Source organism: Toxorhynchites rutilus, chromosome 2 (assembly GCF_029784135.1).
Source record: "Toxorhynchites rutilus septentrionalis strain SRP chromosome 2, ASM2978413v1, whole genome shotgun sequence".
Classification (NCBI taxonomy): Eukaryota; Metazoa; Arthropoda; class Insecta; order Diptera; family Culicidae; genus Toxorhynchites; species Toxorhynchites rutilus.
Window position 1 is genome coordinate 642,807 of NC_073745.1, and position 26,568 is coordinate 669,374.

Here is a 26,568-nt window from a genome sequence, read left to right on the forward strand (position 1 = left end):
AACACAACAGCATCTCAGAAGGATACGGTGTGCCCGCACAACAGGCTCATTCATAATATAAAATTAGCAATATAATGAATGTTTGCCAAGCATTTGAAAGTTGTCCGCCTGTGTCCATGGACGAGAGGAAACGTATTTAATGAACGCCTCCTAAAAATCCTCAAAAAAGTGGTATGATGCGAAGGGAGGAGAACGGAACAATTGCGTGATCCTTCACCATAAAAACTCTATTTCACCTTTCGCATCGGTAAACCACAAACAGGAAGGAGTGAATGAAGAGCGTGCATCCTAAACATAAGCAGAATGAGGACGAAAAGGATCAAAAAGATTTCAATGCATGCAGCATGATCGTCTTTTATCCACATTTTTGCTGAGATACATAAAGAAGCATTGTCATTCGAGCAACTGAGAGTGAGAGAGAATGCCCGTTTGCACACCCCTTTCACTCTTCTCCGTGTTTATGTTTATATTCGCTCAGCACGCTGTGGCCAACGATCGTAGCAAGCGTCAACAGCCACATGTTGCTTCAAACGCTCTCCATCTCTCTATCTCTCTCTCTCTCTCTCTATTCTTCCGCTGACTTCTCTGTATATAAATGAAGCTCCACCCAATGTGGGCGTATTTTTTGAGCGTCTCGTTTTCGCCGCTTCCACTCTTCGGCAAAATGCTCTCCAGGCGACTAAAACGATGCACCTTTGTGTTGCTTTCGGAAATTTCGATGCACATTGCTGCTGTTTGGGTAGCAGGAATGAGCGATGGGGTCGTCAGTTCGGTGTGGTGGCCGCAAATGAGGGAAAAAATCAGTTCTCCCAACTGACAGCGGTAGAATGACATTTTGCGGTGAAATCTGGTAGGGTTTGCATAATTAACACATATCGCCTTCGTTCTGTTGACAGGCGGTGGAATTTTAAAATGTTGCTTTCTACTGCGGGGTTAGATTTATTGGTGAGCGATTGTAGACTGTTATTTGGTATGATAATCAGCTGGTAGAAAAATAACGTACCTTCATCAATGTTGGTACTCATGTTTTGAGAAACCAACTTAACATTTACCTCTCTAGGAAATCTGTTGAATATGGTTCACCAATTATGATTGCACTAATAAAACAATAGGGAACAGATAAAATCTCTGGTATTTGTTTGAAGTGAAGGGCTCTTACGTATTTCCATATAAGTCACCAGAAAACGACCTCGGGGGCTGCATTTTACACCGGTGCGATATAATATCGCGTCTATCGCATCTCTCTTCCTCGCAAACAAACAATAAATCAACGATTGGTCACCCCGTTTTGCAACTCCCGTTACTCCGCCACCGCCGTTCTCGTTGAGCGCTTAATTGTGTGCGAAATTGAGAAACATGCAAAGTACATTATACTGTTCGGCCGTTTAATTGAAATTCGGATATGTGAAATGAATAAATTGTTGGGAACCGAAAAAGTTCTTCCCATGCAAATTTTCAAACTACCATCCCCCCACCGAGCGTCCATTTGATGACTGCACACAGAACGGTCACCAGCTATGTGCTCTTGTTTCTACAGATTGACCTTCCCTGCTCGATGTGCTGCTGTTCGGTGCGCTGATTCGAACGAGGTGACCATAGTGCCACTTTTCGTCCTGCGATGTCAAATCTCGTCAACTCGAGCTCTGAGCATTGGGTAAAACAAGCCTTCCATTACCAACTAGCCCCCGGTAATGGATGCGGTGATGAAAATTTGCATTTTATCTCGTTTTTATTGCACTTACAACAGGGCCACCGCTGCAATGCCGAGTGGAACTGCTCTGACGTTCGGTCGCTTTTTTTTTGTTGCTGTTCCTACGCGTTGTGAATATTTTAACAGGTCAAGAGAAACCCATTTCCGAACCGTGTATGCAGCTGAATCAAAACACAATCGATGTACCGATATCATATACATCAAACGAGTGAACTGATTTATATTTCGATCATTGGCTGATTTTCGGATTGTGCTTGTACCACTCCGATTACTAATGTAAGAGATTCCGTGAGTGAAAATTCCCACAAAATGAACGTTAATCTGTTCAGTGTGTACGGATATTCCTGGCTTTGAGTTGTTTTTGTTGATTATTCGAAGAAGTCCCATATAACATTCCGGTTGATCCGAGAACTGAGAAATGATGCTACGATTGTTTGGATTTTTCGTTAATAATTGATAAAATACTAAAATATTAGATTGGCGTGTATACAGAAATGTGTTGTGTTACTCATCAGACCTGATAGAATACGAAGCTATGAAAAACAAGTAATCTACTTTTTAGAGGAATGCTAAAGCCAATATTTGCCTTGGTTAATATTACCATTTCTTCACTTTTTGTATAAAGTCTTGAATTGAAAGTTGAGTGGTCCCAACTCATTTAGCTATTCAGAAATCATACAGGAGAAAGCAATTTGAATACTGTCGAATAATTTTTGTTTGGAATGTTCTTCTTGCCGCTGATGATGACCGGGAATAATCCTCGGAACACAGCACGAGAATTAGCAATTTCTCAACAGATATCTAAAACCAACGTTCATGAGCATGTTGGTGGAGCTTGGTTACGTAAATCGCTAAGATGTATGGGTTCCAGACGATCTCATCGAAAAATAAATAATGGTGGCATCCTCGCGACTCGCTTCGTAAATGCAACGAAAACACACCGTTTTCGAAGCCAGACAAAAACGAAATAAACCGCAATAAGGTTGAGCGAAAAAAAATCGCTCACTCCAAACGAAATGAATCACCATTGGTCCCCAAAACCAACAAAATTTCAATTCTTTTTACAGCATAAACATATCTTCAACACATTTCGACGAAAAACCATACAATTTCTGAGAAGATTGAATTTTGTAGCCGCAGAAAAGGTGACGTAAAAGTGTGTAACAGAATAGTGCACATTATAACTTAATAAATGTTTATCTTTAAACATGAAAATTCAAATGTTTTCCTTAAAATCGGTGCGAGTTTTCATAACTCTTACATAACAAATAAACAAAATGGATTAACTGGAACTCTCTGTTCCACGTTTACCCAACTTGTCAGACTTTGCAATTTGTGAACGATTTTACAAATCAGTATATCCAACTAGCTCAACTAGCCAAAAAATTAAACAATTGAGGGGCCTAAGCCCCTAATGAAAGGGGTGTAAGTGATTTGATCGATTTATCTACATCGACTCTCTCTTTTGGCCATAACTTAGCTGCAAATACATTCCCAGCTGTATTTGACAATGTGGAAGATAGGTCAGAACCTCATCTATCGGACGCATCAAGCTACCTAACAGCGTTTTGCCAGGGCCCTTCTACCAAATATCTCTTACTTTGTACTTGGGCCAGCACCACAGGGCTTAAACACTCTGAAAGTGCCTACATCTCAGCTTTAAGCGTTTTAAGGTTTTGAGGATCCGTTCGTTTATTGACTCTAGGTTTTTTTTTCCTGATGAGCCACAAATTAGAATTTAAAAAACCTCGATTTTTGCTCCACTGTGTTCCCACAGCATACTTGATGACTCTATTGTTCGTAAACACCAGGGCAGCAACGTTGCGCGGGGTGATCAAGTATGCAATGGAAACAAAGTTGAGCAAAAATCGCAGTCTTTGAAGATCACCTTCGCAACGCAGCTATTTTGGGCTCCAATCCTCGTTCAGCGGAAGTCACAGATTGTTCCGAATCACGTTTAGGAATTTCAGCAAATGAAACCCCGTTCCCTGCTGGAACTACGATGTTGTTCTAGAAAGTGTGTCATTGAGCCTCCAACCAAATCAATTCTTACGCCTTCAGATGGCAACTGACTAAGAACCCTATAGGGTTTGACCGGTATGAAACCACACTTCCTGATGTTCAGAACTCGAATGCAGTTTATATAAGGTGCTAGTGTCTTTAAAACTGCACTGACAAAGGTTTCGAATCGGTTATTGAAATTGTTGCATTTTGAGACCTCTCACTCGGGCCCTCTACCAATTTGCGTGGCACATCTGTTAAAGATTTTATCGGAAAATTCCATCTACCGTTTTTTTTCTCGAATTTGCCTTCTAATAACTGTGTCAAGAGAATAATAGAATGGTGGTATTCAAGACACGACCGCTAACATAGGACCACGGAATTATTGTTTACGAGAATAAACGTTATAGAAATTTAGGAATGATCTCATCAACACAAAAAAAAATCTCCTTAAGTTTTTCAACGAAGAACACAGCCATCACCGCCCAAAAATACCTTTTTCACATCCGTCTTGAATTGCATTGTACTTAGACGCCACTTTTAACCTCGAATTTACGAAAATTGAACGATCGATCGAAAAAAGTCACCAACAAGTCCGAACACTTTCAAAATTCACACAACCTCGTGCACGGCAAAATATTGTAAAAATCAATTCGCTTTCTATTACTGCGAACATCACATTTACTTCACCATTTTTACTAATATCTCTTTAGTAGAATGTTTTATAGTACTGAGAATTTTTCGTTGAAGAAATTGTTTCGAATTGCACTGTAGTCACGCGTGTTCTAGAGTATGTCACTCAGAATTCATTCAAGGTGTGTTATAAGGTATAAAAATCTCAACTGCTAAAAATGACGCAAGTAGTACTCTAGGGACCTCAGTACCATTGACAAGGAAAATGATGAAAATGATGTAATTGAAGACGGTGTAATAGAAGCGCTCAGCTTTTACGCTCTGGTCGTTTCAATAAGTTGCCTTCGGGTTCAGCTCAAATTGCAATATTTCCTCCCCCCACAGTTGAAGTGTTCGTTCTCTGTATTTCAATTACGATGCAGCAGTCATCCAGCTAACAACCTGAAGTATGGTAAACGAAATGTTTTTGATATGTTTTGTACACTGATGGCCGAAAAAAAAATTAACCCCCATACGAAATCAAAGAATTCCAATATTATAAGTTTTTTCAAACGTGAAAGTAGGTAATTATTAGACGATTTTTCCATTTCATTATCGTACTTTTAAGGGAAATGACATAAAAATTCACTTCATGGTTTATATATATTTTATGGTTTATGCGGTGCAATTGGAAAGGTCCAGTTCCAACCCCGAATAGTCGTCCAGTTAATCGTCGTTCGTGAGTTTTTCTTTACATCCCGAAAAATTACCGTGTCCGTGCTTGCATCAGTCTCACGTTTCGGTCCTCCTCCCGGTCGATCTGATGCATGACCAGCTGGACCGCATCACGGATTACCCTATACTTCTCAGCATTGTTCCGTTGAGACTCGTTACGCTAGAAGTTACGTGTTTTTATCATTTTGTACAGTATCTTGAGTACGAAGAAAAAATACTTGTAATATTGCCCATTTGTATCACGATTTATTTGAAAAGCCAAGCGTGAAACTAAGGTTGCTTCCATCAGATATTAGATAGTGACCTTTCAAACATTTTTTGGCCTTCTTGAAAGAGCTGATGTATCTGACACTAAAGTTGCTGTTAAGAAGTATTTTTGACTAGAGAGGTACAAAGGGGTCTCAAAAATATAGACGCAGAACTACGGAATTATTTTATTCAATTCGCATGTTTACCACTTCGTCTGGAGAGCGGGTATGGCTGGTATCATGCCGCTGTGTTTGTCTTGAGATCGCATTTAAGGGGGGAACATCGGAGAACATCCCATTCGTAGGGGGGACTCGCTCAGAATTTCTTATGCTTAAAGCAATTCTAACGTGGTTGACTTGTCAGATCGTCACAGGAAACTCAATTGAACGACATAGGAATTGGAAGCAACCTGAAAATGTGGAACGAGTGAGAGTTTCTACTGAACAGTCACCGAGACGTTCTGTGTACAAATATGTTGTTGCTTCGCTTTGGTTTAAAGTTCTATCTTTACAAAATCATATTAACTCAATAATTAAATGGACTGTAAAGGGTGTGTCACATCAAATTGCATCACGGAAAAAACGCTGTAGAAATTCGCCCAGTAGACCGATCCTTTTGAAAATTTTAGACAGTAAAATAAAAACTATTAAACAACTTTTGGCATTTTCTTTTTATTCATACTTCGAGCCCAAGCCCGTATGCTCGCACCTTCCTCTTTACCCCGTCCATAAGGTTCTGTACAACGTCAGGTTGTAGTTTTTTTGAACAGAAATCCATTTTCTCTTGAAGTCCGCCTCCGATTTGACAACTTTTGGGTTCTTCCGGAGGGCCTGCTTCATAATCGCCCAATATTTCTCTATTGGGCGAAGCTCCGGCGCGTTGGGCGGGTTCATTTCCTTTGGCACGAAGGTGACCCCGTTGGCTTCGTACCACTCCAACACGTCCTTTGAATAGTGGCACGAAGCGAGATCCGGCCAGAAGATGGTCGGGCCCTCGTGCTGCTTCAATAGTGGTAGTAAGCGCTTCTGTAGGCACTCCTTAAGGTAAACCTGCCCGTTTACCGTGCCGGTCATCACGAAGGGGGCGCTCCGCTTTCCGCAAGAGCAGATCGCTTGCCACACCATGTACTTTTTGGCAAACTTGGATAGCTTCTGCTTGCGAGTCTCCTCCGGAACGCTGAATTTGTCCTCTGCGGAGAATAACAACAGGCCCGGCAGCTGACGAAAGTCCGCTTTGACGTAGGTTTCGTCGTCCATTAACAGGCAATGCGGCTTCGTCAGCATTTCGGTGTACAGCTTCCGGGCTCGCGTCTTCCCCACCATGTTTTGCCTTTCGACGCGGTTAGGAGCCTTCTGAACCTTGTATGTACGCAGGCCCTCCCGCTGCTTGGTCCGCTGGACGAATGAACTTGACAAATTAAGCTTATTGGCGACATCCCGGACCGAACTTCTCTGATCACGTCTAAACTGCTTAACTACGCGCTTGTGATCTTTTTCACTGACGGAGCATCCATTTTTGCCGTTCTTCACCTTCCGGTCGATGGTTAGGTTCTCGAAGTATCGTTTTAGTACTCTGCTGACCGTGGATTGGACGATTCCCAGCATCTTACCGATGTCCCGATGTGACAACTCCGGATTCTCGAAAAGAGTGCACAGGATTAATTCACGACGCTCTTTTTCGTTCGACGACATTTTTCCAAATTTACGAAAAATTTACAGTGAAGCATGGCCAACGTGTTCTATACACTCTTATCTGATTATAAGCGAAAGCTGAAGATATAATTCCTAAAAATTAAATTTCTACAGCGTTTTTTCCGTGATGCAATTTGATGTGACACACCCTTTATTATGCCAGTCGCAAAACAAAACATCAGGATTATGAGAGACTGACTGATAAGAGACTGATAAGTTATAACCGGGCATCAATTTGTAATATTTCCTCTCTCCACAGTGTCCGTACGAACGAAAGCTGCATTTGCATTTCTAGCGAGCGATTTACGCATACCTTATTCGACATCATTATAATCATTATCTACAGTCTTCCTCCGGTATAAAAAGCACGGGTAGGTAGGCACAGAAATGCACAGAACAATTGTATGGGAATATGGGTATACTTCTAATTGTCGTTAATTTAAACCAGTGCTCCACAATTTAAACAGTACTCCCACATGGTTTTTTTTTTCATTGAATTTCACTATATGCCTAGTGATAGCAGATGATTTGTTCACTCTAGGTCATATGTCGTGTAACTGATATGCACAACCGAAATGGAGCTGTTCCCAGCTGTTGACGCCAAAAGGATTTGTTTTTGTTTTCTTCTATAACTTTAAACATGTAATTTACAGGATTTGTTGGATGGTTTTCAATAATATTTTCCAGAAGAGTATCATCGAAGAAATGGCTTGGTTGGAACAACCTTTTTGACACAGAATCCGATTCCAATTGATATGAAAATCATCAACACCCGATTGAAACGAAAATAGTTATTACCGGTAAAACTATTTCATAAAAACGTGAAATGTTTTCGGATTTGGCATCCTTACTGAAATACATAGTCCTACGTCAAAACTAGTTCAAGTAAGTAAGTTCGAATCAAGTAAAATACAGGAGACTAAACTTCTGAAAACTGTCAAAACTTTACTGCGTTGGAGTACATTGAAAAATGAAAGGCTAGACTAGGAGGAGAAAACCTTCTGTTCATATAGATTACAGGAATTATAATTTATAAGATAAAAAGGTGGAACAAATATTCCGTATCTGTTGCAAAACGTTGTGTGCAAATATTTTCAGAAATTTAACAAAAAATCTAGAATATAAGGAATTCATGAAGCTCACTGACTTACTTACTACGCATAAACGCTTTAAAAGTTACATTCCAGATCATAGTTCTGTTCGATAATTTTGATCTGGAATGTGACAAATTTTTTGATACTATTTCCAAAAAGTCATAACTTCCTTCGCAAAATGTCAGCTTTAAAATATTACTTCATAGTAGAGAACAAAGCAGGAACGTCTAAGAATGATGATTGATTGGTTTAATTCACTCAATAAAATACTTCCAAAAATATTGTCTTTTTGTTTTTTTGGTCTTATGTGTCCCGTTTTCACTCCTGAACTGTTTGGTCAGGCTTTTTATGGGCCAAAAGTTCTTACCCATACCCATTCTTAAAAACTTATCATCTTCTGAAACTCAATTTATCAACATTGATACAGGGAAACTTCCACATAACGTACATTTCACTTTCAAAATTGTACGTTGTATCGAATTGTACATTATATCGACGCATAAAAAATAATTGAAAAATATGGCTTAGATTACTTTATTTTGTTGTTGTTTGAGTATGGTTAGTAAATGATGGTGATACAATCGAACTAGTAGATGAAGCCAACTTTTCTCGTCATTTTTCTTCATACAGTTGCTTGAAGGTAAATAGATAAATAACCAAAAAATAAATTTCAAAAATCACCTTGAAATTGAAATCAATTTCATTTATCAGATAAAAAAAAGGAAAACAGTTTTCTTTGAGAATTTTAAACTCCAAGCAAACCAATTCATAGAAATGATAAATGGAAACATAACCTCCCCTGATGATGTTATCAGACCACTTCTCGAGTTTTTCTACATGCAATGTTATCTAGGTTGATCTTTCGCAAAGCACACTACGCATTTAGAGACCAACTTGCTCTTCATCGTCCTTAACCACAACATTTCCATTGAGATCTTCATCTTCCGGACCAACTGATGCCGAAATTCGAAGGATTTCCTCATCATCTTGTTCAGAGTGCAAGAGTGAATATCAGCTGATGGATCGAGCGGCACATTCTTAACGATTTCTTTGTCTTATAGGATCTCAAATTCGGCGATTTTTCCACCATTTATTTCCAGTCGGTTAATTTCATTCGCAATGCTCTTCAGACTTTCTTGTAATACGGATCGGTTGGTGGAGTTGGGAGGCAAAACTTATAAATATGGCTCGTAGTTTCTCTTCACTGTAAAGTTCCGATAGTTTATCAAGAACAAGAACGGCTTTCAAGATGGCTTGATCAGGCTTCTAAAAATGCATCATCCGAGAGACAAGTTGATTAGAAAACCAGCCCTCTAAGAAATCTCTCACCATCCGCGGGTTTATCGATGCTTTGTCGTAAACAGGCAGATCGTTAAGGATTTACAATTATAATAATATGTTCGTTAAATATTCACCAAAAGCTGAAGGTTTAAGCTTTAAAATGATGTATATAACATTATCTAAACATAATGTTTCGTAGGATTGTTTTCGATTTTCAAACGTAGTGAAAAAATATCTGCATGGTGGGGTACGATTACGAGTTTGAGTCACTGTATGTTGTCGATGGAATGACTTAAAAGCATAAGACGCTCTCGTATGCATTGAGTAATTGACATGGTTAGAAATTCAGACTCCACATTTCCACACAGAACTCTATTACATACTTACCAATATCCCAAATACAACTGGAAAACTTATTCCCGATTTATCATAAATAGGCTTAAGCCATACCGCTTGATAAATTTGTCAACGTACCCACGACCGTATTCACCCACTCCAACCATTTTAGAAATCACATGTGCAGCGTCTACCTCCGAATGAACTTTTTGAAACGCTTTCGGTTTGCTGGAAAACAATTGACAAGTAAAAACCTGTCTTTTCCGGCGCGTTTAATGTTATTGACTTTTGCACATGAATCAGGATGTTGTGCTTCCGCATAATTGACTTAATTAACATCATGCATCATCAAATTTTCTAAAAAAAAAACGATCCAAAGAACAACTGATCGCTTTTCCCCCCAGAAAAGTCTTTTCGAACTTTCGAAGCCATTTTCATTGAATACATTTGAACTTAAATCGATATATCATAAGCAATGCAGTGCTACCAACATCTGACAAAGAAACAAAATATTGGCGTTGAATTTTGAAATAACAATTTGCACCTTTATTCATAATTACAAACACATATTTTGAAACATGCAAAACACGAGACTATTCCAATGCCCAAAGGTCACTGAATGACCTCTATGAAACTGTAAGACTGACAGGATTATTTAATTAATTGTTAATGAAAATCTAAGTATCGATTCTGAAGTGAATTTCTAAACATTGAAAATGTGTACAATATCGAGTGACGTTATATCGAGGGTACGTAATAACGAGGGTACGTTATATCGAAGTTACCCTGTATGTCACTACAAAAAACATACACCTCAAACCGATGGATTGTGCATCTTATAAAAATATGTAAGCAAGATGAAACTTATTTGTTTGAATCTGAGCGCATCGAATTTCAAACATTAGATATGTTAACCTTGAAACCAATTTTGAGTTTCCCACCACCTATGAGCCGTAATTTAATGAATTGGAAAGTTCCACCTCATTTGACCCAGATTTGGGTACCTCTGAGTCCTAATGGTTTAAAAGATAATCAAATTTTCATACCACCCCAGCATGACGGTAATTGTAAGGTGTGATGTAGTGATGATGTACTTTTTTTTCGTGAATTTAACACACAATTTTTTAAACCAATTCTCGAAAATACATATTTGCAAAACACTAATCAAACCCGTTATCCGTATATGGGTCCTGTTTGCTGCGCTCTTCTGCCCAAATGGGCGTTCCATATCTTCTCGAACTGTGAGCCAATCTGCATAAATTATTCGAAGTTCCTCCCCACGGTACATATCATCATCAAACGAAGCGCTCATAGCCATCTGTATATCATCCATCTGGACACCAAACGAGATGATGCGCCCAACACAGAGTAACGCAAACCCCGGACCGTAAAAGTAGGTAATGGGTACATAAAGCATCCCCAGTGCGAGGATAACCTCCGCGCGGGCGATCATCTCCATCGGGTGCAGAAGAAAGCATGGATCAGCAGCCAAGAGTCACGAGAAAATAAGACATAAATCTGAAGTTCACCGAGGACTGATGAATGTGAGAAAGAGAGTAGGCTCAGACTGAGAGAATATGAAATCAAACCAAAGCTGGGGCAATGCATCGGTGTGTTGGTCCTTTTCTCGGGACCTCGGCGCTCTCCAAAGCAATTCGAAGCAGTTAGCGCAAAAGCATCGCATTCAACGGGCGCTCGAATAAATGGAAACACCGAAATCGTATCGCTGGCCAGCCACGACGGAACGGATGGATGGGTTTTGCGCCACCAACATAAGAGTATAGTCCACCGGCCTCAGGGTTAAAAGATAATCGGAGAGTGAGAGAACAAAACAAACAAACAGAAAATAAGTAAAGGTTCAGCGTGGGATGTGGATGAGAGCGAATATAGTTTCCGTTCCATAAAGTTCAGTGCTATGTGTTACGTTTATTTCTTGTGTATATAGTTGGGCGCTAGCGTCCCAATAGAGCTCAGTCACCAGTGATACGTTGGGTGCGATGGTACACATTGGGGCCAGCTGGAGAAATTTGTGGATGGTGTCTAGTGAAACTTGATTCCGTCGACAATATAGTGAAAATTCATAGTGGGGGAAAAAGTTATCAAGTGTTTATCCATTGCAATACGTCAATGTTGAACAAGAATTGTCATAGTGAAGCAAATCTGATAGTTATGGTTGAAAAAAACTTGTTTATTTTGGACGAAGAATAGAAAAATTGTTATCACTGTGTGTGCAACAGGGCCGGTATTATGGCCATGAGAATGCTGTATCGTGGTCCCAGTTCGCGATTGGAAACCTTGATTGAAAAAATCCAGCAAACCAGCAAGGACTACTATCCACTGATGATGAGTCAAGGTGAAACAAATTGATGACACACAAAATCAGCTTAAAATGTTCGTATATGAAGAAAGACCAAAGAATATGTTCAAAGCTACTCAGAGAGCCAGCAACTGAGCATGTGCGCCTCGAGTAGAAATTTTGATTGGGGGAGGATACGTGTTTGACATATAAGGATCGAGAATCAAGTGATTTCAACGCCAGCGAAGTGGTGTCGTGTTATCCTTCTGAGGCGTCGAATGCTTCCGGTGATATACTAGCAAATATTTTTAAGTAACACCCTTATTCGATTTCTATGGACGATTATGTGGATGTATGTAACTTTCTGGTATTTTATCAGGAAACAAACCCGCTAGATAGATTTTGTATGATTCTGCATTCTCTATTGAAAATGAACATAAATAAAGAATATTATTTTGAGAGAAAGTTACAACAAGATGTAGAGCTGTCACAATCTTATACACTGCGTTTCACACCTATAGAACCACTTCAGTTTCCAGAAATATGTAAGAAGTCGGTTGAATTGAAGTATACAGTGTAGGAATAAGAGCTATCTTCATTTATAACCCTGGCCATTTGAACTTTATTGTTGTGTCCAAATGCGAAACATAAAAAAAAACAAAATTCCAGTGTTTTATAACTATAGAACCAGATGGATAAACTCTCACTCCTTTACAAATTTAACGTCAATGTCACATGAATTACTATAAGTTTCTAATTCGTAGATCATCTTTAGCTCTCAATCAGTTCAAATATCCCATTCGGGGTGGTTTCGACCAAGCTGCACCATGTTGTAGAGAGTATCACGTTCTGCGCAGAGGGTACTGCTCGTTTAAGCTCTTCAAATCACTCATACTGCTTGTAAGCTGCATTTCTTAAACAAGCTGGCCAGTCCAGAATCTGAAGCTCCTATTCATTAAAACATGCTATGACTTTCAGGATTTTATGAATTGATGCCAAAAAACTCTGGCTGGCTCATTGCGTTGTTCCCTCGAACTCAAAAGTAGTTTTTTAAGTTGTTTTCTGCTACAAGAAAAAAAAATCCTCTTCGTGCATCAATACGAGTATAATGCTGATACAATTAGTTTGTACAGTGCAGCACAAAAATGAATATTGAATATTACGAGTATCATTCAATCAGTCGATGAAAACAGAATTCAAATTATTTTGGAGAGACACTTTCACCAGAGTTACCCGGGTGGGCCAAAACTTCGACATTGGGCGATGATCTTCTCGTTCCGCTAGTGCGTTTGTTGCCGATTTTTTCATGTTTGAAAAAACCTATGATCTTCAATAAAACAGTGCAATGTGTACTTATGATACCGACGTTTATTTTTCTTCCAATTAATGGGTTGAGATGCGTGCGCATCCCATTAGCCCGTGGCTATCATCTTGTTTGATTCATCTTTTTCGGAGCCGAATCGCTTGTAAAAAGGACTCTATCAACTGTTCATTCATATCTGGAGATTAGTAGCGTAATAAGTTTTGTAAAGTTTCCACGCCTAAACTCTTCAGGATTGCGAAAGGAATACACCAAACCAATGCATGTATCCGTCACATTAAAAACGATTGAAACTACAAGAAAATATGTAAAATGGATTTTTTAATTTATTTCCTTGCGCTCTGATTTCGAAATTTCTCGCACATTGTGATAAAACTAAATAAAACTGAAACTTTAATAGTGGCCTAATAAGAGGCTACTCTTACAAAAAGCTTTTTCGAAAATATGAGAGTCTTTCCATAAATTGTCTACGATCTTACGAAAGTACACCGTATAAAGCCCAAAGATCTCTAAGATGCAACCATGTATAACAATAGTAGATAATTAAAGTCGAAAAGTCCAGTCTCAAGTTCTGAAACAGTTTAGTTTTCGCTGTTTAATGGAACCGTTTGAATAAACATTTCAGATGGCTTATTGCCAAATGACATATGTGCATCCAAATTCGAAAATCCAAAGTATTTGAGGAGCCTGCTCCGTCGTTATGAACAGGGAAGAATGAATAACTGATAACAATCAATTGTTATATCTATTAAAAGCATCGAGAAAATATACAATATCCTAGACTGCAGTCTGTGACAAGTTTGTGTCTAAGCTAAGGCACCTAGTGGTTCGGTACGGTATAAGGAAAATTTGCGTAAGATATATACTGCATTGATAAAAATATTGATCACAAACAAATGAGAAACACTTTTGTTTTTTGCACTTAATGACGATAGATGAAACGTTGGTTTTTCTCCTTATACCGGAGTCAAAATATTTCCAAGCAGTGGGTAAAAGTCGATGGCTCTGTACCAAAAATGCCGATAACTGCATGATAAAATTCTAGGCTGTGTCTAGTTATCACAAAATGGGTGTTTTTGAGAGGTTCAACAGAGGTTTGAGAGGTTGACAACACTTCAAGATATATGCGTAATTTTGTCAGTTGTAATTTGTTTTGTGTTTAGTTCAATTTAGACCATTTTAAGGTCGATTAATCGTTCATAAGAGATACGTAAATACAGCAAAACTGCGACATTTGCAGTGACGAAAACCCTTGTGTCATTGTCGAAACACCGTTGTATCCTGAAAAAAACATACTGTTTGGTGCGCCTTATGGGCCGGTTTTTGCTCAAAAAATGACGCCGGCCAGAACAAAACAGTTTATGATCCATGATCATCGACTTTTTTGTACAACAATTCCATGTTACTAATTGAGAGGAGTTGTGATTTCAACAAAACGGGGCAACATGCGACACCGCGTGTGACACAATTCATTTATTTGATGAAACGTTTTGCAGCGTGTTTTGGGTATGTTTGAATCTTGTATTAAATGAATTTGGGACTAAAAACGTTAAAAAATGTATTTGTTGAAAAATTTTCGAGATTTTAGAAACAACAAAACTTGATTTTTTTTAAACACAGATATTTTGGGTTTTTGGCATTTGACGTTTGTTGCTACATTACTAGAACACTTTTTTTATTCACCACCAGAGTGCGCTCATTACCGCCGGAGATCCGGGTGGGTACGAAATTACCCACGGGGTACCGAATTTGTACCAGTACTTCTACGATTTGCGTTTTGCGAGCACTCCTCCAATTTACTATAAACTTTGAAAAATTGGCTAAAAAACGGCTGAACGTATCAATATCAAACGTTCACAAACAATCTTCCTGATTTTTCAGGATTTCTACGACTTTTTGGTACGATCCCTGATATTTGACAAACAATTAATTTAACCTGATTTTTCAGAAATGTTTCTGATTTATCCTGATTTTACTTTATCAAAATGAAAATTATTAGTTTCAAATATACTTGGTTTCCCGTCAAAGTTTTCCTGATTGCACTGTTTCCAAAACCTCAAAACATTTGTGCGTAGTGAAAGCAATTCAGGATTCTTGCTCTGAAAAAGTTTATTACAAAAAAATAGCTCTCCGATCCGGATATGACAACATTAAAAATTAATTCTCCCGATAACAAAACTGTAGCAAACTTGTATGTCAATATGTTTGATCGACTGAATAAGTTTTTTCAGATCAAGAATCCCGAACTGTCGAAAATCGAAATATTTGTGCGTAGTGAACGAATATTTCGAGACTTTACAAAACAGTGCTAGATAATCCCATAAAACCAAGATTTTTCAAGATATAATAACGAGATTAAGTTTGAGAAACAACCTTACCTTGTATGATATGTATGTACGAATAGCCTCTGCGTTATTGATGGAGAAATCCGTTTCAGAGTGTAATAAAGGGTGTGTCACATCAAATTGCATCACGGAAAAAACGCTGTAGAAATTCGCCCAGTAGACCGATCCTTTTGAAAATTTTAGACAGTAAAATAAAAACTATTAAACAACTTTTGGCATTTTCTTTTTATTCATACTTCGAGCCCAAGCCCGTATGCTCGCACCTTCCTCTTTACCCCGTCCATAAGGTTCTGTACAACGTCAGGTTGTAGTTTTTTTTTTAACAGAAATCCATTTTCTCTTGAAGTCCGCCTCCGATTTGACAACTTTTGGGTTCTTCCGGAGGGCCTGCTTCATAATCGCCCAATATTTCTCTATTGGGCGAAACTCCGGCGCGTTGGGCGGGTTCATTTCCTTTGCCACAAAGGTGACCCCGTTGGCTTCGTACCACTCCAACACGTCCTTTGAATAGTGGCACGAAGCGAGATCCGGCCAGAAGATGGTCGGGCCCTCGTGCTGCTTCAATAGTGATAGTAAGCGCTTCTGTAGGCACTCCTTAAGGTAAACCTGCCCGTTTACCGTGCCGGTCTTCACGAAGGGGGCGCTCCGCTTTCCGCAAGAGCAGATCGCTTGCCACACCATGTACTTTTTGGCAAACTTGGATAGTTTCTGATTGCGAATCTCCTCTGGAATGCTGAATTTGTCCTCTGCGGAGAAGAACAACAGGCCCGGCAGCTGACGAAAGTCCGCTTTGACGTAGGTTTCGTCGTCCATTACCAGGCAATACGGCTTCGTCAGCATTTCGGTGTACAGCTTCCGGGCTCGCGTCTTCCCCACCATGTTTTGCCTTTCGTCGCGGTTAGGAGCCTTCTGAACCTTGTATGTACGCAGGCCCTCCCGCTGCTTGGTCCGCTGGACAAATGAACTTGACAAATTCAGCTTATTGGCGACATCCCGGACCGAACTTCTCGGATCACGTCTAAACTGCTTAACTACGCGCTTGTGATCTTTTTCACTGACGGAGCATCTATTTTTGCCGTTCTTCACCTTCCGGTCGATGGTTGGGTTCTCGAAGTATCGTTTTAGTACTCTGCTGACCGTGGATTGGACGATTCCCAGCATCTTACCGATGTCCCGATGTGACAACTCCGGATTCTCGAAATGAGTGCGCAGGATTAATTCACGACGCTCTTTTTCGTTCGACGACATTTTTCCAAATTTACGAAAAATTGACAGTGAAGCATGGCCAACGTGATCTATACACTCTTATCTGATTATAAGCGAAAGCTGAAGATATCATTCCTAAAAATTAAATTTCTACAGCGTTTTTTCCGTGATGCAATTTGATGTGACACACTCTTTATCACTTAAGAGAAAGTTTTTGAATTCAATGTCAATACAATGAAAATTTCTAATACATTTGCTCGTCAGATTGAAAGTAGAATCAACTTTAACGGTAAATATGTGTATAGTCGAAAAAATAACGTTAAAATTCACTCAACAATTTATCCACTGCTGATATGCTTTTCTCATTTAATGAGCAAAGATTCATTCCAAAGTGTAGACAATGAAGTCAACGAAATTTTGAATATTGATTCTCTGCAAATCACTGCACTGAGGCTGTAGGTTTTTAGGAAACATATATAAACGATCAAAAGATCCCAGCAATATTATCTCAATGGTGAGAACTTCAGCTTTAAGGCCAGCATAAAAAAAATGAGAAAACAAACATGTTCTTGGAGAATAGAATAATAAGAATGTAGAATAAAATTGAATACATGTAAGTCTGCCTATGAAAATGATGCTTCTGTTTTCCCAAAAATCGGCACTAACTTTCCGGACAACCCAGTATGAGCTATCCTGATTTCTTCCTGATTTTTCATTCTTCCTGATTTTTGAAAATTATAGTTGGCAACCATGTTTAAATGTGCTTCGAGGATACACTTAAAATTTCCTAAAAATTTGCCTGCTAACATTAGAGCTTACTGTAATATTTGCAAAATTACAGATGATTTTCTAAAACACTACAAAAAAAAAACCTTTCCTGGTACTTTTTTGAAATCGATGCAAACAAAAAATAAATAAAATTGTTTTCGTCAAACCAATAAATTAACATTGAGCAGAATTTATTGCAGTTTCCATAACTGCCTTGCGATCATTGCTCAATGAATTATTCATCATCAAAGACGAAGGGGTAATTATTCATTCAAATAGAAATATCTCTATATGGAAAGGTCCTACAGGAACGTTTCAGGAATCAAATGAAAACTGGTTGATAAGGTTAAATGGATTTGCTATTGCGTTGATCAGCAAAAAAAAACGTGTTAGTCTACAAAATCTTTGGAAGAACATAAAAAAACAGTTTTTCATTTCATTCCGATATTGTTGTTCGCTACGCCGACAAAAAAAATGTTTACGCCAAATATTCTAATACCTGAAAATTTAAGCTTTAAAATGGTGTAGATCCTATCTGTATGCGTTAATTTTTATAGCATATCAAAAATCACATAAATATTCAGACTTCGCATTCTGTTCCTCCCTTTTTTGTCGAGTGATTTTGATGCATGCTAACATAATTATTGAATTGAATTGAACAAAATTTCCCCGTCAACGGCAACCATTTGCATCTAAATAAGTGTATTTTTGAAGAGTTAAGATTATTCTAACATTGACAAAATTTTACTAGGCCTATTCTTTCTGCCTATCATCCACTATACTTTCCTAAACAATGTATCGACCACATCCCGCCCTTCCTGCTGCGACCTGGCTAGCCACGATACATAACACCAAATTTGAATACGATTACCACTAATTGCACCGAGAGGAAACACCAATTAAAAGCACACTTCCTCAATCTTCTGGTGCCACATGCTCGACAGCAAGTGGCGCAAGTGTGTCGAGAGCAAAAAGCGTGCCGCTCGTTTGAACCGCATCCCTCCCCCTCCACTCTCCAGCCTGCAGCAGCATGTGTGTGTATGTTCATATAGATGTGCGCTTCTTCAAATAAGCGTGACCAGTGAGAGCAATTATGACATTAGTTTAATATCAAGATTAAGACTATATATCATTTCATCAAGGGGCAACCGAGCTGATGAAGAAGCTCATCTCGGCGCATCTCGGCTGCAGAGGGTAACAAATCCAGACCTGGCGGAAGAACTCGGTTTGACCTTTGGCTTGGCGCGATAGAGATGTGATAAAAAAATGGATTAAATACTCCACATCCTCATTAGTGTAGCTCCTTTGGGGGGAGAACTCTCGCCTTGTGCGCTTGCTGGTGTCCACTCAAATGAGTGTTTGTGCACGCAAGCCGCTGCCAGTCGACACACGGAGAGACGAGATGATGCTGGCGACGTTCATTTCAATGCAAAAGAAAGGGCAACACGAGATATTGCCGCCAATTAAATTAGAAGCGATTTTATTAATTCATTTTATGTTTAACAAAGCACAATCAGCAGCAGCATGGGAGGGAGGAAATGACTTTTCGCGCATATTTTGTCTCCCACTACAATGAACTAATGGACTCGAGACATTCGACCACACAATCACCGGCTGGCGCCCGGAAGTGGATTGTTTCGGCCTACGCTAAATCTTTGAATTCCATTAGAGTGGTAGCCACTAATTCGAATCGATCCTAAGATTTTCTCGTGCCCATCCTTCACGAAGATGCTTTACGTACATTATCTATATATTTTTGATTGGGAGAAGTTTCTTTCAATGACTGCTTCCTACGATGAAAGTACAATTTGATGTGAGACGTGATATCTCTGGAAGGCATCATCGAGCCATCGTATATTTAAATTCAACCAACATGCGAGGAACGAAACCATAAAAAATTACTTTGGGACAGCTTCATGGACTGGGCCTCAAAAATTATTTGAGAAATTATAGACAATTATGTCCAGTACACGACCGTATTGTTGACCGTAGGACTACGGAATTAATTCATTTAATTCGCCTTTTATTACTTTTGATGTTATTTTGGGATGCATCAAAATTTTTGAAATAACTCGTCAACAGAAAGTTTTGATAATCCTCAAAAGAGCCGATGGTTGACGTGGTTTTGTGGAAGCAGTTGAATATGGTGGATTCATGATTTATTGTCAATATACTAGCTGGCCTGCAGCCGCAGGCAAATCTATATTTGTTTCACTACCACCACTGATAACGTATCTTCGAAGTTTGACAACGCATAAAATCATCATGATTCAATCGCACACAAACACTCTCCATCTGACTGTATGAAAAACCGAGGCAGTACAAATACGGCCTGATTCTACGCGGCGTGTGAGGTGAGATGACAATTGTCACGTATGTCACGCGATTCCACCAGGCGTATGCCGTGAGAAGCTAACTTGAATGAACTCTCACCGTATTCCCGCTCTCAAATCTACGTGACGATTGTCACATGAATTGGGATTTCTAAGTGACAATCGTCGATATGTCTTGAGGTGTCGACAGCGCATGAAAACTTATCAAAAATGGAAAGTAAGCATCGTTTCTGGTTGTAAATAACCCAATAGTAATGGTAATGTATCAATATATTCTATTTTTATTCAATTTTCACAATGCGTGTGACGAATTGCAAGCAGTTTGTATTTCTTGTGAAAGCGGTAGTGAGTATGTTATCTCTCAATCGGGCGAATGAACACTCCGGAAATCCTTCCATTATATGAAATTAATTTATTTTTTCTGCAATATATTTATTACATGGGTGTTATGTTTGATCTATCTAGCAGCGAGCCATCAACACCGAACTACATATCCATTCCAGAAGCGAAGAAAAAAACGAAAGCATAATACTCTGCAGTATGCAAACAACCGTTTCCGTCTGCTTGTTGGACGAACTAAATCTTAAACAAATGGTCTGATCCCTCTGAGCAAAATAAATAAAATTCTGGGATGCCAGATGTTTTTTTCTCCAATTTATGCGATGAAAATCTGAAATATCTGTAAATATATGCTAGTGTCTGCAAAACTGGCCAGTTTCGTTTATCATTTGGAACCAATAACGTTTTGTCACTATTTTAAACAGCCTGCAGTAGGAAAGGTTGTGACAAAAGTTAAATGTCTGCTAATTCGTGAACATATGTGCGAATGTGGCATCTCTGATCAGACTTGTCAACCAGCAGAATGAACGCCTTGTCACTTAATGTTAATCCTCTCACATTCATAAAATGAACTGCTCACGGCATCCGATACGACTGTAGGAATAGAGTGAGGAGAGTTGCGTGATGGTGATGTGATAATTGTCATCTCACCTCACACGCCGCGTAGAATCAGGCCGATAGAAAAAAAAATCAAAATTCCGATGCACTGCTATGTGACATGTTTGATTCACAATACACTATCAACCGAAGCAATTTCGACGCCATACTTAGCGTCGGGCAAAACCTCTGTGTGTATCTTTTGGTTGTTTGCTGATTGAAGCGAGGACGTATGATTTTTATGAATGCAGTTTATAGCATGCACGATACCCCATCATACACTGAAGTTAATATTCAGGTAGGGTAACTGGATAGAATCAGCATCAGTACGATGGCTAGGTATGGGTGTTTTCGCAATGGTATGTATATGTTCGAAGTGTGAACCGCTGCTTTTTAGTTGCTTCTAGTTGCTATCCAAACCTATCCATCTCTTAATTTTTTGGTGATTTATTTTTATTTTTATTTCACTTCGTCTTAGATTTAAAAAAACATCTCACAGACTGACAAATCTTAAATACTACCTAATATTCCTAATTCTACGTTTAAAAACACAAAAAATCGAAGTGACATTGAACTTCATTAAACGCACGGAAGCAGCTGGACAAAGGACAGTTTTGCCCGTACGACGTTGTATGCGGCCGTATCGCCAATAGCTGTCTTTCGCGGAGCTGTCTGGTGGGAGCGTAAAACCGTATCTCGCTGATTAACTCCGCACAGTCGATGTTTCCGGACAGTAAATCGAAGACGAACAGACGTTGAATTTTCTTCCGCCTCGCCGAAAGCGTTTCTATGTCAATAAGCATGCAGCGACTTTCGTAATCAGGAAGATGAGCGGGATCATTCCATGGCAGTTGTCTTAAGGCGTAGCGAATAAAACAGCGTTGCACTTTTTCGATCCTGATGATGTGCGTTTCATTCACGGGTCACGGAAGGACTGCGTGTTCCGCCGGATAAACCCTAGAACAGCGTATCCTTTTGCGATGACGTTGTTGATGTATTCGGTAAACTTTAGTTTGATGTCGAGAATTACCCCGAGATCTCGAATGGAGGTAACGCGATCGATAACAGCAGAACCGATTATGTAGTCATGGGACAGAAACGATTGGCGCCTTGTAAATGTGATTGTCTTGCACTTGCTGATGTTCAACTCCATGCCATTATCAGCACACCATGCAACCAATTCATTCACGTCAGCTTGTAGAGCATAGCAGTCCAATATGGAAGAGATTTTCCTAAATATTTTTAGGTCATCAGCGTAGAAAAGCTTACCAGACCTCAGCCGGCTGGCGAGATCATTGACGAAGAGAATGAAAATCAAGGGCCCAAGAACGCTCCCTTGAGGGACGCCGGATGAAATAAGATATGTACGGGAACGAGCACTTCCAACTCTCACGAAAGCTTTTCTATCGGTTAGATACGATCTGAGCCACTCAGTTATCCATTCAGGAAGTCCAATATGTTTGAGTTTCGCGATAGCCAGTTCGTGGGGGACTTTATCAAAAGCTTTCGAGAAATCAAAATAGATAGCATCTACCTGACTGCGACTTTCTACAGTTTCCGACAGAACGCTCATGTAACTCATCAGATTTGAAACGGTTGAACATTTCTTCACAAAACCATGTTGAGCATCAGTTATGAACGAACGAACCGCATTAAAGAGACTCCGGTGGACGAGTTCTTCAAAAACTTTAGCAATGCAGCATAATATCGAGATTCCTCGGTAGTTACAAATGGCGTGAACACTACCAGACTTGTGAATTGGAGTGATCGATGCCATCTTCCACACCTCTGGAAACCTACGCTCGCTCAGGGAGTTTTTAATGCATCTGCACATTCCTTTAGAAATGCTGGAGGTAGACAGTCTGTACCGGCACCCTTGGAAGCGTCAAGGTTTTTCAAAACTGCAGCTACGTCATTAGGGGCGAAAGTTAATAGCGGAAGGTTTATGTCAAACGATGGAATGTTTCGACCAGCCGCTGATAAACTGGGAGTGTCACGATTGTGCACGCTACTAAAAAAGTCCGCGAAAAAGTCAGCGATATTCTCGGGCGAGTCCGCAGTAGCTCCATCATGCGTCATTCCTGAGGGAATTCGAGTAGTATTTTTCAGGTTCCTAATGTAGGACCAGAAAGATGCTGGATCACGTTTCAAGTTTGATTCGGTGCGGTTGTTGTAACTTCGAAACGCATTTTCTTGACATTCATTGTAGATCGTTTCAAGGTGTTTTAATCTATCCCTGTTGCACGAAGATCTTTCGCGGAAAAAACGTTTACGTGATTTCCGAACGATATTACGAAGGTGTCGTAGTTCTGGTGTCCACCAAGGGAGTTTTGAGTGAATTGCGGAACTCCTGTGTTTTCGTGGAACTTGATCGTCGAGTATGCTAAAAACCTTTTCATAGAACAGTGCAGCTGTCTGGTCTGTGGATGCGTCGCCGAGTATATCATCCCAGTCAACCGCCGCAAGCAGGTCATTAAGCGCTACGAAGTCACATCGTTTAAAATCGAAATCATCAACATCACTTACGCCGATAGGGTTTTGATTTCCAGCCACGATTTCAAGCCGGAGAACAAACGGGTTATGGTGAGGATCAATTTTTAAAAGCGAAGATGGTGGATCAATGAGCTCTACATAGGTAGATTCACTCACAAACGCCAGGTCAAGAAGACGTCCGTTTGCGTTACGAACTGAGTTGATTTGGTGAAGTCCGGATGTGAGGATGGATTCTGCAAATGCAATTTCAGATTCGGTAGAGGCGTTGATTGGCAGGTAACTGTTGCAGTCGTCGTCGAAACACCATGATAGATGTGGGAGATTATAGTCGCCAAGTACAACAATGACGTCGTTTGCGGAGGACAGGTCGCAAATCTCTTGAACAGCAGCTGCGTGCGATTCATAAATATCAGGACGAGAGCTCGGGCGAATATAAATTCCGCAGACGTAAATAGTTGTCCCGGGAAGACTAATAGAAACGACCGTTTGTTCGAGATGAGTACAGTTTGTTAACGTAAACGCACAACACCGAATATCGGATTTAACGGTCACAACGAAAAATGCTGTAGTTTGATGCAAGCTCAGCGTTTACTACGTCTGAGCGCAACCACGTCTCGGTCAGAACAATTATGTCGTAGTCACAACTCGTCGTTTTCATACGGAACTCGCTAGTTTTTGTACGCATGCCTCGAACATTTTGATAATAAAGTGTCAAATGTTTTGAGAATAATGTCGCCGCAGTGTCAAGATTGGAAGGGCAGATGATTTGATCGACAACGTACAAGCTCTGCGTAGATGACACTAGTTGGATAACAGTACTGTTTGTGGGTGGCGGAGTTGTTACGTCGACGTTGAGGCTCCTGGGTCGGCTATCGGCGCTGGTTTCCAAAAATGCCGTGAGTTGGAAACATTGTCCTCAAATTCGCGAAATTCGATCCCCTGCGGCCAAGTAGAGGGGTCCATTGCCTTGGTTTTTAAGTTTGGGTTGATACCCACCTTAAACGACACAAACGTTAACGTGTTCAACGGTCGGCCCCTGGGGATAAGTGATTTTATCCCCAGAAATCAACAAATTTAATTTTGGATCTTTTTGACGACAACGTCTTTCGAATTCCAATCATTGAATGAATGAAACGCATTCACACCTTCATAGCACTAATTCATATCACGGTAACTACACAATGCAGATCGATTTAGGATTCTATCTTGTCAATGAAATATAGTCTACGATCAAACAAACAATTTTTTTTGCTAAATCTTCCGCTTTCGAGGACTAGAATTAAGACTGTTGAGGCTGTTTGAGGCATTTGGCCACTTCTATAACGAAAGTAATTTACGTCAAGAGATTGTCGAGCTCTAGTTTTTGAAATTTTTGTTGGTCAACAAAGTATTACGTTATATTATCACTTGAGTTCCATGTTGGTTCCTACAACCAAATAAGCGTCGGCAGAAAACGTTTCATCTTCGGTAGAAAAAGAAAATGCTTTTTCGTATTCGGAAGGGTGAAATGAACAAATAAAATCACTTTTTACAAAATGTTTTCATGTGTGGGAGCAGACATCTCTTTCTCTCAGGCTGAACGTCAGCTTGGAATTGTACCCAAAAAAAAAGGTCAAACGATGTCAACGGGGATCGAACCAGGGTCGGCTATAATGCAAAGCCGTTTAACAAAACCACGCTATACAAATAACCACATAACCACACCACTATTGTATAAATGCGTGATAATATTACACCTAATTATAAAACGAAGTGTTTTCTAAGAGTAAAAAGGAGAGCATAAATGTGAATCTATATCCTTCTCGGTCTAGGCCGTGTATTTGGAAAACTATGCGAAAAGCTTTAATGCGATAATTGTATCGCCTGCTCATATTGCTCTCATATTGCTATAGCATACATACACTCTGTCCAACTTCTATAAGACCACCTTGAATATATTTCGTCGTAACACAAACATTTTTATAAGATACTCTCATACATTATTGAGTGCTTAGAATAAAGTTTATTTAACGTCAATTTCGCACAAAAGTCGTCGGCAAAAGAGTCGTTTGTTTATTTATTGGGCTTCAATATGATAATTTGTGCTGTCCAGTTATTATAAAACCATTTCAAAATTCATAAGTATTATCAATGAAAAATTCAAAACAATCGGCAGATTTACATGTCAACGATTGGTAATCTTGCCATTTCGGTAAATAACCTGGAAAATTCGTTTTGGCATACTATTTACTAGAGGTGAGCAAAACAGTTCACTTTAATGAACCGTCCACTGACCAACCATCCACATAAGTGAACTAGTTCTTTTGGGCAGTTCACTCACTCTTTCGCACAGTACAAGGATATGTCAAAGCAAGTATGAAAAATTGAAGGATGTTATGTAGAACTGTTCTGTTCATTCATGAAATGATGTTTGTTAACAAATAATTATTCGTCCGAATTTTGTTAAAAGTATCTTAGAAAAATATAAAATCAAACATTGAATTTGAAATTTTGATTTAGTTTGAGCCGTGATTCATTTTCACAAACTAGCTTTGTGCTGCTTTTCTTACGATGTTTGCCAACAACTACTATAGTAAAACTGTACCGAAACGCGAACGTCTATCTCAAAATTATCGAGCACATTAAGATATAATATACATATATGTTTAACAAGACTATTCGAAACATTTCGCTTTCAAATGTATTTTCTTGGTGAAGTAGATTTGCATATCATCTTACTGAAATATTTACCCTTAACTTGAAAATATTTAATTAAACATCATCTTATTAGTGTTGTTTCATGGGGCTATGGTTTGTTTCCTTTCGTTAATTTGAGGACTATTTACATTGCAGTATCATTCATCTGTCACTCGTTCGATCGCTTTCCTCTTATACACCGATCAACCTACACGGTTCGTTCTGAACTATATGCATAATTCAGCCAGTGGTCAGTTCGTTCGGAACTGTATATACAGTTTCGCCAGCGATCATCGTACACAGTTCGTTCTGAACTGGTTCTGAACTGTGTGAACAGTTCATATGAACTGTTGCCCAGTAGAAAAGAACGACCGTTCGTTCACTCTTTTAGGTAAACTAGTTCTTTTGAACATTTCATGAACAGTTTGTCCATCTATACTGTTCTGCAGAACGGATTTCTCGGAATTTTTTCATGTCTCTGAAA

At 39.4% G+C, this 26,568-nt stretch overlaps 1 protein-coding gene across 4 annotated transcripts in view; it reads left to right on the forward strand.

Moving 5' to 3' along the window:
• The window catches only part of LOC129770778 (zinc finger protein 423 homolog), a 115,232-nt gene that overhangs the window by 71,217 nt on the left and 17,447 nt on the right, over positions 1–26,568 (forward strand). Inside the window, exon 1 of one of the 4 annotated variants that reach the window (XM_055773841.1) lies at positions 11,438–12,063. The exons of 1 other annotated variant lie outside the window; for it this stretch is intronic. In XM_055773841.1, coding sequence (XP_055629816.1) covers positions 11,958–12,063 — 106 coding nt within the window. In that variant the 5' untranslated portion in view covers positions 11,438–11,957. Of the gene's footprint in view, positions 1–11,437; positions 12,102–26,568 lie in introns of those variants that run through there. 2 more of the 4 variants (XM_055773844.1, XM_055773842.1) reach the window with 2 other exon arrangements.